General features: G+C 46.4%; 1 protein-coding gene across 1 annotated transcript; it reads left to right on the top strand.

Moving 5' to 3' along the window:
• Positions 1–296: 296 nt before the first annotated feature.
• Positions 297–3368, top strand: LOC127293478 (uncharacterized). Its single transcript, XM_051323109.2, has 2 exons — positions 297–758; positions 1579–3368. Exon 2 carries the CDS (start codon positions 1659–1661, stop codon positions 2925–2927), a length of 1269 nt encoding a protein of 422 aa, XP_051179069.1. The 5' UTR covers positions 297–758; positions 1579–1658; the 3' UTR covers positions 2928–3368.
• Positions 3369–15499: the final 12131 nt, after the last annotated feature.

Genomic DNA, 15499 nt, shown 5'->3' with positions numbered 1-15499 from the left:
TTCCTTTCATCGAAAAAAAGACTAAGCTACCACTTTAATAAAAAAAAAAATTTAAAGAGTGATTCCATTTATTTTACCCACAGTAGAAATAGATAAAATGAAATAAATACACACACTCGAAATTACACGAGAAAAGAATGGCCCTTCCTCTCAGACAACAGGCAACAAAACCTGTAGCGAGGCATGGGTAAAACCGGCCTGGTGCGATGCGACGGGTGTTCCAAAGCTCCATGTTCCCAACCTCCAACCACACGCTGCCAAAGCCCCCAGCCGCAAACACAAGAAGGAGGGTTAAAAACCAATAAAAACTGGACGAAAGTCAGAGCAACAATGCGATAAAAATCCACCATTTCTTTCTTCTCTTCCTCCTCTTTCTCTTTCTCTCCCCCGTGTGACTCCGGAGCTGAGCCTCTCTGTCCATCCGCATCGCGTCATAAAATCCCTACACTGCAGCAGCACCTACCGCCATTCCCCAATCGCCATATGCGCGAGCCCCAAATCCACTCACCACCACTCTCGCATTTCTTTATCGGCTCCCTCCTCCTTCCTCTGCCAGAGGAAAACAATCCGCGTGGTAGGTTTCATTTAGATCCGGCCGGCCTTGCACTAGTGCGGGACAGGATTTTGACCAATCTCACCCAGTTCGACCTCCCCCTGGGTGTTTCTCCTTAAATCGCCGGCGGCGGGAGGAGGTGTCCAGGCCAGAAACCAAGAACAGCTGCTCCCGGCATCTTGATTGATTACTGGTGGTATCCAAGGTGAGATATTTCATATGCCTCTGTTCTTGTGCGAAGTTTGAATATTTTCTTGGTGTGCCCTGGCCATATATCTCATGTAGGTTCCTGAGCTCATTTACGCCCCTCTTGCGTTTGTGTTTTCTTGGGACGAAAAAACATTGCTCATGTCGTTGGGATGTTGGTTTGTGGTGGCCGGTTTTCTCGCCTGGATTTGGCAAGAAATCCCTAGCTAGGATATGCTTCTTTCGGATTATGTCTTCCCCAAGGCTCAAATCTGTCCTTTCATTTCTTAGCTCGTTGCACTGTCAGGTGATTGGAGTCCTCATATGTTTTCTTTAGGCCATTTCAGTTCAACTTTGGGTATCTCTGTTTCTTTTGGTTTAGCAAACTAGTTTAGAGGTGGTCTGCTGCGTGTTTTGTGGAAACATTGCGACTCTTACTTGTTTCCTAAGCTGCCTTGGCATTGATTAGTGCTATTTTGGGGTAGTAGTAACGTAGCGAACGCTCCATCTTGTTAACAAAATCCCAAGCAGTTGGTTTTCGTTTCAGAAAATTAACCTAGACTGTTATTTTGTACACATGCTTTGATTCAAGGTCCTAGGAACTTGCAAGAGGTAGTTTAGATCTACAATCTATAGCTCCTTTCATGTGACTACTGTTGTCAAATTGTCTCTAATTAATGCACTTATTTGCTTGTGATAGGAATGGTTCTAGTATTTTATAGATATGCATTTTGACTTATCTGCAAGTTGACTTAGGCAAGCATAGTGTCCATTTGTTCAGGTATTTCATCAAGTTATTTATATCCCGATGCTTATATGTTGTGAACCTCTTCGTGTAGGACGACTTCAAGAAGGTGTTGAGATATTAGGAGCAGACTTTGGTTTTAATAGGTTGTCCTGTTACCCCTACAGAGTAAAAATGCTGAGGCAGAGCTCTAGTAGAAACCACAGATCAAGAGGTCTGAAGCTAAAGAAAGCTCTTCAGATAAGTCTTTTGGTTATTGTGTCTGTTTGGCTCCTCTACCAAGTAAAGCATTCTTATGAGAAGAAGACAGCGTATAATGAAAACGACGACAATCATGACACTGATGATGTGCATAAAGATGATAAGAGCCAGGTAGAGGTCATCAGATTGGGCAGGAAAGACCTGCCAGCAAAGATGGAGGCTGATTCATCAACACTGGATGAACGGGTTGAGGACGAAGAGACTGAAGAGATAGAGCAAGAAATGAAGCACGATGAGCATGATGACGATCCCATTGATGAGCCAGACCTGGACAAGGATGATGATCTTGCTGAGCCTGGTGAGCACTCTGCTGGTAAGGACGAAGGGTCTGATGGCGGGGCTGTGTTTGAGGATGAAGAGCGGAAGGAGCGGTCTCAGGAGGATCAAGAAAAGAGTTTCCACGGTGACGATGTATCTAGTGCTGTTACTCATGACCCTCCATCATCGCAGCAAGCTGATCTGGCCCATCATGCCGAAGAGAAAATCTTGTACGTGGATGATGCTTCAACAGCAGTTCCTCATGAAAAGCAGGAACACAAGGAGGAGGAAGCTCACAAGGCTACAGAACAGAGTTCTACAGGTGCTAACGTGTCGAGTTCTGTGGACCATGATGCCCAAATCGCAAAACCTCTTCCAGATGAGCAATTGAAGAGCATGGATAGGATATTTGAAGGCACCACCAATTTATCAAATGGAATGACACTTGGAGGCCCTGGGGTGAATGGAACCAATGCAGTCGAGGAACATGGGGCTTCTTCAGCTAATGCATCTTCCAACCCAAATCTGAGCACTCCCAGCTTGGTCTCAGAAAGCAAGAGTGATCCAGCCCCAGCAAACCTGACAAGCAACAATGGTGGATCAGAGATAAGCAATTCAACTCCCTTGGAAGGTCAAGCTGAGCAGCAACTAAATTCAACAGCGGCGTTGAACAACCAAACACAGCCCTTCACGGACCTGACATCTGCCGAGCTGAATTCTCCACCAAATGGGACTTTGGCTTTGGTTTCAACTAGCGTCGAAAAGGCCACATCCAGAGACGGAGACACTGGTGGTAACACCGACACATCCTCCATGCCGCTGGACAATAAAGCCGACGATGGCGATGCTCACAAAGAAGAAGTAGATGTATCGACAAAAATCATGAACAAAGCAATCGGTGAAGGTGAAGTTCTCCTGGAATGAACACCAAGAGGTCTCTCTGTTAGCTGCTTCTGGTGCAACCTGTAAGTTTGTAGGACTTTCAAGAGATGCGATGCAAGCAAACTACCTCTATTGCCCCAGTTTTTGTGTAAGTTTGGTCCTACGTAGGAATCTGCTTTGTATTGCCTAGAGTACATCACGGTCTGGGGCAAGTGATGAACAAGAAGCTTGTGTTGGAAGAAACTATTATACCCATTCGGCAGCTCTGAAGCTTTGCTGCTGGAATGCCAACTACGTACTAGTGATAATGCCAGACTTGTCTGTAGGTGTGTCAACCTTGAGGTGTGTTCGTTTGTTCAGTTGTGGTGTTTGCGTAGTAGTTTTAGCTGTCGTTGAGCTTTATTTTGTGAAGCTTGTGTGTTGCTGTTCATCAAAAACTATGCAGGCACACTTCAGACACCAACATTCAACTATGTGCAAGTATACACATCTGGTACAGCCTACGTGCCATCTATATATATATATATATATATATATATATATACATGGTTTTTGAGTCGCCGAGTCAAGTCAAGTCGCCGAGGCTGCGACTCAGTGTATAGTCGACCAAAGTCGCTGTATAGTCGCCATAAGTCGCTGTATAGTCGCGAGTCACCGTGATTTTTGGAAAACGACTCGGCGACTATACAGCGACTATTCAGCGACTATACAGCAACTCAAAAACCATGTATATATATATATATATTGCACATACCTTTGACCTGTAGAAATCATATAATCCTTTGATGCACAAACTGGTGTAGACTTGATTTAGATTCCTGGCATCCTAGTAAAAGTTACACAAGTACTGACTGTGTTGATATTGTTTATTTACCACTTCCTCGCCGTATTGTAGTGTGCATTGGTTTTCATGAAAATCAAACTGCACTAACTTTGATCAAGTTTATTGCGAAAAGAGTGAATTCCTCTTTTTACCCTGTAGTTATGCATTTGTGACACATATTACCCCATTCAAAGAAACTCACCTAGAATACCCCTTTTATAAGCTTTGGAACATCATTTTTTCATGGATGCCCATTGAGAAAGGTCTGAACGGATTAACAAGGTTCCAAATTAAAATGATGACAAGGAATGTGAACAATTGGTGCTGAGAAGTCTGGACATGATCGTCGATGCCGACCTCCGTTCTTTACATATTTTTTCAGGCCATATCAACGTAACATGTTGGTCCTATCTAATCAAAATATACAAAATGCTAAACTGGGGCAAAAGCGTGTTTAAGACCTCCTAGATGACATATTTCGGTTGAAGTTCCACTAAATGGGAAGTTCCACTAAATGGGATAATATGTGTCGCAAATGCGCAACTACAGGATAAAAAGTGGAATTCACTCTTGCGAAAATTATCTATATCTTATCTATAAATAGAGAATCCGTACCATATTAAAATATATTTCATGATGTTTCTAATGGTATTGCTTTGATATTCTAGATACTGTTTTTTTTTTTTACAAACTTGGTCAAAGTTACACGGTTTAACTTTAAAAACCCTAATACGCACCATGTTTCGACATAAGGAGAACATTTCATATATTATACTACCCCCGTTTCAAGAAATATGGCACTTGTTCTTTTTTTTAATAAAAGGCGTGCCCAACTTTGAATTAACAAAGCCATAATGGCGAAAATGATACAAAATGCTGAACACAGCTTACATATCGAGATCACACACCCACACAAACTACCAAAGAAGCTACAACTGGAAGCGCGATCAACGAGCTCAGCCAAAACGTCTACGAGGACTCGGAGCAGAGCTGGAAGTTACGGTGTCGGGCCGGAGCTCACTCGAGAGCGAGCCATTTTTCACTCGTGTCGTCGACAACACCCCTCCATCGCAGAAACGCCACCGGAAGCCGACCACCACCGGGGACCAACCCACGTTGCTCACAGACCGAGAAGAAGCACCAATGAAGCTCGACAAGGGAAGGGCACGGAGCAAGCCTTGCCGAAGATCGCCGAAGAATCACCTCCATCACAACCATCGGAGAGCCTCGTGGTCTGGGCTCCTAGACGGTGTCTTCAAGAACAGCACGACACCGGAGTGCCGCCACCGCCTGATCCGGGGATCTTGGGTTTTCACCCGGAGCACGAAAGGGGGCAGGGAGAAGCCACAACGACGCCTTCAAGAAGGAAGCGACGTCCATGGACGCCGCCGTTGTGGCCCTAGAAGATCTAGGGCAAGAGTTTCCTCTCGGCATGATCTCTCCGCCACCCAAACATGGCAAGGGACGCAATCGAGGTGGCAAACATCACACCCCCACAAAACGCAGCCCACTAAGCACCATGATAGCCCCCTGTCCATGGCCCTAGCCAGCACCAGAACCTCGGGCTCACCCGCCAACCCACAAGGTTCCCACCTTCCAGGGTCGCCCCCGACATCCATGATCTTGCAACCGCGCAGAGAAAGGCACCACCTTGACAGGACTTGAGACACCCCCGAAGATGGCCGAGGCCAGTAGACAGCAGGGGAACGGCCCTCCGACAGACACATCCCTCCGTGCCACCGACCCAACGTGCCAGCAGATCCCCCCTGGGATGGCATGGCAACCTCCGGGAAGGTGCGGAGCGGAGCAGGGCAGCCAGACCCAGATCGGGCCCCCTAGCCCAGATCCGACCGGCGTGGCCGCCTGATACGTCTCAAACGTATCTATAATTTCTTATGTTCCATGAAACTTTATCGATGATACTCACATGTTTTATACATACTTTATGTCATATTTATGCATTTTCCGGCACTAACCTATTAACGAGATGCCGAAGAGCCAGTTGCTATTTTCTGCTGTTTTTGGTTTCAGAAATCCTAGTAAGGAAATATTCTCGGAATTGGACGAAATCAACGCCCATGATCTTATTTTTCCACGAAGCTTCCAGAAGTCCGGAGGAGATACGAATTGGGGCGACGAGGCGCCCACACAACAGGGCGGCGCGGCCCAGGTGCTGGCCGCGCGGCCCTGGCGTGTGGGGCCCTCGTGGCGCCCCTTGACCTACCCTTCCGCCTACTTAAGCCTTCGTCGATAATAGTTCCAGTACAGAGAGCCACGATACGGAAAACCTTCCAGAGACGCCGCCGCCGCCAATCCCATCTCGGGGGATTCAGGAGATCGCCTCCAGCACCCTGCCGGAGAGGGGAATCATCTCCTGGATGACTCTTCACCGCCATGGTCGCCTCCGGAGTGATATGTGAGTAGTTCACCCCTGGACTATGGGTCCATAGCAGTAGCTAGATGGTCGTCTTCTCCTAATTGTGCTATCATTGTTGGATCTTGTGAGCTGCCTAACATGATCAAGATCATCTATCTGTAATACTACATGTTGCGTTTGTTGGGATCCGATGAATAATGAATGCTATGTTATGTTGATTATCAATCTATCATCTATGTGTTGTTTATGATCTTGCATGCTCTCCGTTACTAGTAGAGGCTCTGGCCAAGTTGATACTTATAACTCCAAGAGGGAGTATTTATGCTCGATAGTGGGTTCATGTCTCCATTAAATGCAGGGGGTGACAGCAACCCCTAAGGTTGTGGATGTGCTGTTGCCACTAGGGATAAAACATCAATGCTTTGTCTAAAGATATTTGTGTTGATTACATTACGCACCATACTTAATGCAATTGTCTGTTGTTTGCAACTTAATACTGGAGGGGGTTCGGATGATAACCTGAAGGTGGACTTTTTAGGCATAGATGCATGCTGGATAGCGGTCTATGTACTTTGTCGTAATGCCCAATTGAATTTCACACTACTCATCATAACATGTATGTGCATGGTCATGCCCTCTTTATTTGTCAATTGCCCAACTGTAATTTGTTCACCCAACATGCTATTTATCTTATGGGAGAGACACCACTAGTGAACTGTGGACCCCGGTCCATTCTTTTACATCGAATACAATCTACTGCAATACTTGTTCTACTGTTTTCTACAAACATCATTATCCACACTATACATCTAATCCTTTGTTACAGCAAGCCGGTGAGATTGACAACCTCACTGTTAAGTTGGGGCAAAGTATCTTGGTTGTGTTGTGCAAGTTCCACATTGGCGCCGGAATCCCTGGTGTTGCGCCGCACTACACTCCGCCGCCATCAACCTTCAACGTGCTTCTTGACTCCTACTGGTTCGATAACCTTGGTTTCTTACTGAGGGAAAAACTTGCCGCTGTACGCATCATACCTTCCTATTGGGGTTCCCAACGGACGTGTGCTTTACCGTCACAAGCAGCAAAGCTTTTTCTGACGCCGTTGCCGGGGAGATCAAGACACGCTGCAAGGGGAGTCTCCACTTCCAATCTCTTTATTTTGTTTTTGTCTTGCTTTATTTTTATTTACTACTTTGTTTGCTGCACTAAAACAAAACACAAAAAAATTAGTTGCTAGCTTTACTTTATTTACTATCTTGTTTGTAATCTCCATATTAAAAACACAAAAAATTAGTAACTTGCATTTACTTTATCTAGTTTGCTTTATTTACTATTGCTAAAATGAGTAATCCTGAAATTGAAGTTCGTTCGTTTAAGCAACAAGGGGGAGAATGTTTAAAAGATGCTTGGTATAGAATTAGTGATGCTCATAATAGGTGCACTAAGAAACACTCCACCACTATCCTACTCAGGAACTTTTATGTTGGTATCTCTAGCTGGAATAGGTATGTTCTTGATTGTCTCGCGGGAGGTAATTTCCTAGGAACTCCTGCTTTAGAAGCTAGTTGCATTATTGAGAGTCTATTTGGAATACCACCTATTAATGAAGTTAAAATTGAAATCTCTCTTGAAGATGTCATGAAAAAGTTGGAGACCATAGAGCAAAATCTTCCAAGAATTGAAACTAAATTGGGAGAATTACTTAATAGCAACGATAAACTTGACAAATCTCTAGGGGGGATTAATGAGAAAATTGCCATCTTAGAAGCCTGTGCTATTCATGATAATCAAACCCAAAGGATCAGTGAACTTGAAGAAGCTATGGGAACCTTGGGTTCAACTTTTTCATCTATTAAGTTTAGAGAGAAAGCTTATGTGGGTAAGGAGCAAAAGTTCATGTATGTCTCTAAGGTGCCTAAACCAAAAAACTATTATAGGCCTAAAATTGATAAAGCTCTTAATACCACTATAGAAAAAGGAGCATCTAAGATACCTAATGGGATAAGTTGTGAAAATGATGCCAATGCTTCATCTCTTGATGTTACTTGATACACACTTTCTGCGCCTAGCTGAAAGGCGTTAAAGAAAAGCGCTTATGGGAGACAACCCATGATTTTACTTCTGCACTTTTGTTTTATATTTGAGTCTTGGAAGTTGTTACTACTGTAGCAACCTCTCCTTATCTTAATTTTGTTGCATTGTTGTGCCAAGTAAAGTCTTTGATAGTAAGGTTCATACTAGATTTGGATTACTGCGCAGAAACAGATTTCTTGCTGTCATGAATTTGGGTTGAATTCTCTGTAGGTAACTCAGAAAATTCTGCCAATTTACGTGAGTGATCCTCAGATATGTACGCAACTTTCATTCAATTTTAGCATTTTCATTTGAGCAAGTCTGGTGCCTCTTAAAAATTCGTCTTTACGGACTGTTCTGTTTTGATAGATTCTGCCTTTTATTTCACATTGCCTGTTTTGCTATGCTTGATGGATTTCTTTATTCCATTAACTTTCAGTAGCTTTGTGCAATGTCTAGAAGTGTTAAGAATGATTATGTCACCTCTGAACATGTGAATTTTGATTATGCACTAACCCTCTAATGAGTTGTTTTGAGTTTGGTGTGGAGGAAGTTTTCAAGGATCAAGAGAGGAGGATGATACAATATGATCAAGGAGAGTGAAAGCTCTAAGCTTGGGGATGCCCCGGTGGTTCATCCCTACATATTTCAAGAAGACTCAAGCATCTAACCTTGGGGATGCCCAAGGCATCCCCTTCTTCATCGACAACATTATCAGGTTCCTCTAGTGAAACTATATTTTTATTCCGTCACATCTTATGTGCTTTACTTGGAGCGTCTATATGTTTTTGTTTTGTTTTGTTTGAATAAAGTTGGATCCTAGCATTCATTGTGTGGGAGAGAGACACGCTCCGCTGTTGCATATGGACAAATATGTCCTTAGGCTTTACTCATAATGTTCATGGCGAAGGTTGAACTGCTTCGTCAATTCTTATATGGTTGAACGGGAAATGCTACATGTGGTAATTGGTAGAATGTCTTGAATAATTTGATACTTGGCAATTGTTGTGCTCATAAGGATCATGTTTAAGCTCTTGCATCATATACTTTGCACCTATTAGTGAAGAAATACATAGAGTTTGCTAAAATTTGGTTTGCATGATTGGTCTCTCTAAGGTCTAGATATTTTCTAGTAAGGGTCGAACAACAAGGAAGACAGTGTAGAGTCTTATAATGCTTGCAATATGTTTTTATGTGAGTTTTGCTGTACCGGTTCATACTTGTGTTTGTTTCAAACAACCTTGCTAGCCTAAGCCTTGTATTGAGAGGGAATACTTCTCGTGCATCCAAATCCTTGAGCCAATAACTATGCCATTTGTGTCCACCATACCTACCTACTACATGGTATTTCTCCGCCATTTCAAAGTAAATTGCTTGAGTGCTACCTTTAAATTTCTATTCTTTGTCTTTGCAATATATAGCTCATGGGACAAATAGCCTAAAAACTATTGTGGTATTGAATATGTACTTATGTATCTTATTTCTTATTAAGTTGCTTGTTGTGCGATAACCATGTTCCTGGGGACGCCATCAACTACCCTTTGTTGAATATCATGTGAGTTGCTATGCATGTTCGTCTTGTCTGAAGTAAGGGCGATTTACCATGAGTTGAATGGTTTGAGCATGCATATTGTTAGTGAATAACATTGGGCCGCTAACTAAAGCCATGATCCATGGTGGAAGTTTCAGTTTTGGACAACAATCCTCAATCTCTTATGAGAATATTATTTGTTGTTGAATGCTTATGCATTAAAGAGGAGTCCATTATCTGTTGTCTATGTTGTCCCGGTATGGATGTCTAAGTTGAGAATAATCAAAAGCGAGAAATCCAATGCGAGCTTTCTCCTTAGACCTTTGTACAGGCGGCATAGAGGTACTCCTTTGTGATACTTGGTTAAAACATATGTATTGCGGTGATAATCCAGGTAATCCGAGCTAATTAGGACAAGGTGCGGGCACTATTGGTAATCTATGCATGAGGCTTGCAACTTGTAGTATATAATTTACATAATACATATGCTTTATTACTACCGTTGATAAAATTGTTTCTTGTTTTCAAAATAAAAGCTCTAGCACAAATATAGCAATCAATGCTTCCCTCTGCGAAGGGCCTTTCTTCTACTTTTATGTTGAGTCAGTTCACCTACTTCCTTCCATCTCAAAAAGCAAACACTTGTGTTAACTGTGCATTGATTCCTACATACTTGCATATTGCACTTATTATATTACTTTATGTTGACAATATCCATGACGTATACATGTTACAAGTTGAAAGCAACCGCTGAAACTTAATCTTCCTTTGTGTTGCTTCAGTGCCTTTACTATGAATTTATTGCTTTATGAGTTAACTCTTATGCAAGACTTATTGATGCTTGTCTTGAAAGTACTATTCATGAAAAGTCTTTGCTATATGATTCAGTTGTTTACTCATTGTCTTTACCATTGCTTCGGATCGCTGCATTCATGACATATGCTTACAAATAGTATTGATCAAGATTATGATATCATGTCACTTCAGAAATTATCTTTGTTATCGTTTACCTACTCGGGACGAGTAAGAACTAAGCTTGGGGATGCTTGATACGTCTCAAACGTATCTATAATTTCTTATGTTCCATGTTACTTTATTGATGATACTCACATATTTTATACATACTTTATGTCATATTTATGCATTTTCCGGCACTAACCTATTAACGAGATGCCGAAGAGCCAGTTGCTGTTTTCTGCTGTTTTTGGTTTCAGAAATCCTAGTAAGGAAATATTCCCGGAATTGGACGAAATCAACGCCCAGGATCTTATTTTTCCACGAAGCTTCCAGAAGTCCGGAGGAGATACGAAGTGGGGCGACGAGGCGCCCACACAATAGGGCGGCACGGCCCAGGTGCTGGCCGCGCGGCCCTGGCGTGTGGGGCCTTCGTGGCGCCCCTTGACCTACCCTTCCGCCTACTTAAGCCTTCATCGATAATAGTTCCAGTACCGAGAGCCACGATACGGAAAACCTTCCAGAGACGCCGCCGCCGCCAATCCCATCTCGAGGGATTCAGGAGATCGCCTCCGGCACCCTGCCGGAGAGGGGAATCATCTCCCGGAGGACTCTTCACCGCCATGGTCGCCTCCGGAGTGATGTGTGAGTAGTTCACCCCTGAACTATGGGTCCATAGCAGTAGCTAGATGGTCGTCTTCTCCTAATTGTGCTATCATTGTTGGATCTTGTGAGCTGCCTAACATGATCAAGATCATCTATCTGTAATACTGCATGTTGCGTTTGTTGGGATCCGATGAATAATGAATGCTATGCTATGTTGATTATCAATCTATCATCTATGTGTTGTTTATGATCTTGCATGCTCTCCGTTGCTAGTAGAGGCTCTGGCCAAGTTGATACTTGTAACTTCAAGAGGGAGTATTTATGCTCGATAGTGGGTTCATGTCTCCATTAAATGCTGGGAGTGACAACCCCTAAGGTTGTGGATGTCTTTGTTGCCACTAGGGATAAAACATCAATGCTTTGTCTAAGGATATTTGTGTTGATTACATTACGCACCATACTTAATGCAATTGTCTGTTGTTTGCAACTTAATCTTTGGAGGGTTCGGATGATAACCTGAAGGTGGACTTTTTAGGCATAGATGCATGCTGGATAGCGGTCTATGTACTTTGTCGTAATGCCCAATTGAATTTCACACTACTCATCATAACATGTATGTGCATGGTCATGCCCTCTTTATTTGTCAATTGCCCAACTATAATTTGTTCACCCAACATGCTATTTATCTTATGGGAGAGACACCACTAGTGAACTGTGGACCCCGGTCCATTCTTTTACATCGAATACAATCTACTGCAATACTTGTTCTACTGTTTTCTGCAAACATCATCATCGACACTATACATCTAATCCTTTGTTACAGCAAGCCGGTGAGATTGATAACCTCACTGTTAAGTTGGGGCAAAGTATCTTGGTTGTGTTGTGCAGGTTCCACGTTGGCGCCGGAATTCCTGGTGTTGCGCCACACTACACTCCGCCGCCATCAACCTTCAACGTGCTTCTTGACTCCTACTGGTTCGATAACCTTGGTTTCTTACTGAGGGAAAAACTTGCCGCTGTACGTATCATACCTTCCTCTTGGGGTTCCCAACGGACGTGTGCTTTACAGTCACAAGCAGCACCGCCCACTCGCACCCTCGCGTCCACCATACCAACCTGCTGCGCCAAGGCATCCGCGTCGTCGTCTCCAGTCACCGTCGCCGGGAGGGCCGATTGCCGCCGGGTCAGACCACGTCGGGGGAGGCACACGAGCCGCCGGCCTCCGCCCCCCACGGAGACGGCGTCCGCATCGCACCCCCTGGCCGCCTCGAGACGCATGGACCTCGCCGGCCGCAGGCCGCCTGCCAGCCTGCCCCGGATGCACCGAGATCTGCGCGGAAGACTGCGCCTCCGGCCACGCCGCTCGCGCCTATGACCATAAGCGAGGAGAGGGAGGTCTGCCGCCGCCAGCACCGGCCGGGCTTTGCCCCGCGGATCCAGCCGGCGACGGCGGGGGAAGGAGGGGAAGGACCTAGGCGGTGGGAGGATTTAGGGTTCACCCAAGCGCCCGCGGGAGCGCTCGAGGTTTTACATGTTTTTCGTCGCCGGCGGGGGAAGGAGGGGGAGGACCTAGGCGGGGGGAGGATTTAGGGTTCGTCCGGGCGCCCGCGGGAGCGCTCGAGGTTTTACGTATTTTTTGTTTGATCAAGAGTTACTTCAAATAGATAAAGATTGTTTGTATGAAATTAATATCATTAAAAACTGCTTTTCAATACGAATCTAACAATAGTACTAATTATGTATAATATAATCAGATTTTCTTGCTCATTTTTTATGGTTAAAGTTCGTCTTGGAATACGTGTGCACCTTATTCCTTAAAACGGAGGAAGGTAGTAATAAGCAATGACGTGTCAATCAGTGTAGGCAACCTGGCATGTCAACCACATACAATTGATGAAGTGTGCCGGTGCCGCCCAATTTCACTGACTGTCCATGGCCCTAGTATTTGTCAGCCTTTGCTCCTCCTATCTGCTCCATTCTCTAGGGAAATCATGTTCCAATGTTTAGGGCTGAAAAAGAAAACTCGGCTGTCACAAACTTAAAGAGTACTCGTAAACTTGGCTCAACTCAGCTTGAACTTAAACATTAATGAGATGAGCTGAGTTGACATTTTTTGCTTGTTAAGAAAACAGGTTTAATGAATTGAGTTGCAATGTTGCCACCGTACAGAACAAATATTGTACGGAGTATACTATCTCCTTTGGGGGAATCATCTTGTGTGCTCTACTCTACTGCAACTACTGTGTCACGTGTGGCCCCTGTCTAAGAGCATCTCCACTCGTCTCCCCGACGAGGTCCCCGAGCGACGTTTTTTCCATCCGGACGGCGTAAATCGGTCCAGTCGTACCCCCGGTTCCTCGTTTTCGTTCGGATTTGGCCCTTCATCCATCCGGCGAGCCCACGCCATCCCCGGTCCCCCGGGGCGCGCTCGGGGACTCCGGACGAAAGATTTTGGCGCGAAACGTCGTGTGGACCTGCGTAGTCGGCGACAGGAAAACCGAATCCTGTCGATTTTCCCTCCAATTTGCTTGCATATCCCCATTCCCTTCAATTTGCTTGCATATCCCCATTCTCTCCCGCCGAATTTGTCCATTCTCCTCCTCGTCTTCCAGTTCCAGTTCCCAGCGTCGTCTTCTCGTCCACCACCGCTCTCCTCCTCGTCTTCTCGTCCACCACAATGCCGCCGAAGGCGACGACGAGGAAGCCGCGGGCGAAGAAGGAGCGGCCGCCAGGCATGACGAACGCCGAGTGGGCGGCGGACGAGAAACGGCGCGAGGTGGAAACAAACGGCAGGGCGGAGAGGGTGAAAAAAGCCGCCGCCAAGAGGACGGCGGCGGCGGCCCAGGACGAACAAGCGAGGAAGATCAGCATGGCCATGAGCGGCGGCGGCGGCGCCATGTTCCCCGGCCAATGGCCGACGCAAGGTACAACCAGTTCCTCGTCGTCCTTCTCCCCTTCGATGTACTCGCCGTCGCCGCCTGCCATGTTCCAAGAGGGCGCCTACGTCCAACCGTCCAGGTTCACGCCATCGCCGCCCGAGCTTGACGTCGGTAGCGGCGGCCAGTTCGAGGGCACCTCGCCGGCCCTGCGACGAGGGCCGCTCCCGTTCGGTGCGATGGCGGCGCCGAACGAAGAGGAGATCCACGAGATGATCACCTCCGGCTCCATGGCCGCCGCTGCGAGCCCGGGGTTCTTCACGCAAGAGGAGGCGAGGGCGACGGCAGCTGTCGCGGCGCGCAACGAGTATGTGGAGGATGTGGCCGACGGAAGCCAAGCCGTCGAAGAAGAAGACGAAGAAGAAGAACAGCCAACTCAAGCCGCCGCCAACCTGTCGAAGGGGAAGAAGAAGAGGAAGAAGGACTCGCCGCCTGCCGAACCGCGTATCAAATGGACGCCGAAGGAAGAGGAGTGCCTCGCCGAAGCTTGGATGGCCGTGTCCATGAACGGCATAACCGGGGCCAATCAGTCGTTCGACACATATTGGCTTCGAGTGAAGCAGGCGTACGACGAACGCAAACTCGTCGATCCCTACTTCAACAAGACGAACATGAACGTGTACCGGGGAGACAAGGCAATGGCCACCCATTGGGGGCTCATGCAGACGGCGTGCAGAAAATGGCACGGCATACAGGAGGAGGTCGAAGAACGGCCGATCAACAGCCACGACTTGGAGCAAAAGGTATGCTCCGTCGACCCTGCATCACCGTGTACATCGTCGTGAGCTGACCCGTATCGCCGTGCTCTTTTTCCCCAGCTGCGCCGTGCTTTGGACATGTACACGGACGACACCGGCATGCAGTTCAAGTTCCTGAACGTCTACGCCCGCCTCGAGAACTGCGAGAAGTGGAAGGAAATCCGCACGACCCTCTCGAAGAGCAAGACCGAGCAGTAAAACCCCGACGCTCCGGCGGCTAGCGCAGCGGAAGGGCGCCCTGAACTCGGCCAGAAGAAGCTCAAAGAGCTCAAAAAGACGGGCAATCCCGCCGACAGGATGCAGGCGTCGATCGACAAGTGCTGGGCCAACTTGAGGTCGCACGCCGACAGGAGGAACGACAAGTTCGACGGCAGGTGGCGGGAGATGCTCGCCAACCAAGGCGTCCGGATCGCCCTGCTGAAGACGACGGCGGCGGCGAAGAAGAGGAACACAGACTTGGCGTTCCTGATGGGCGGCGGCAACATGGAACTGATGGACGAGGAGACGAGGAATTGGTACCAGGGCCACCGCAGCGACATCCTCCGAGCCACTCCGG

This window comes from Lolium perenne, chromosome 4 (genome assembly GCF_019359855.2).
Source record: "Lolium perenne isolate Kyuss_39 chromosome 4, Kyuss_2.0, whole genome shotgun sequence".
NCBI classification, from domain to species: Eukaryota; Viridiplantae; Streptophyta; class Magnoliopsida; order Poales; family Poaceae; genus Lolium; species Lolium perenne.
The sequence above is the reverse complement of the archived record's forward strand: the minus strand, read 5'-3'. Positions and strand labels throughout refer to the sequence as shown.

Coding starts and splice junctions, on each gene's coding strand:
- LOC127293478 (XM_051323109.2), top strand. CDS start 1,659: ATGCTGAGGCAGAGCTCTAGTAGAAACCACAGATCAAGAGGTCTGAAG.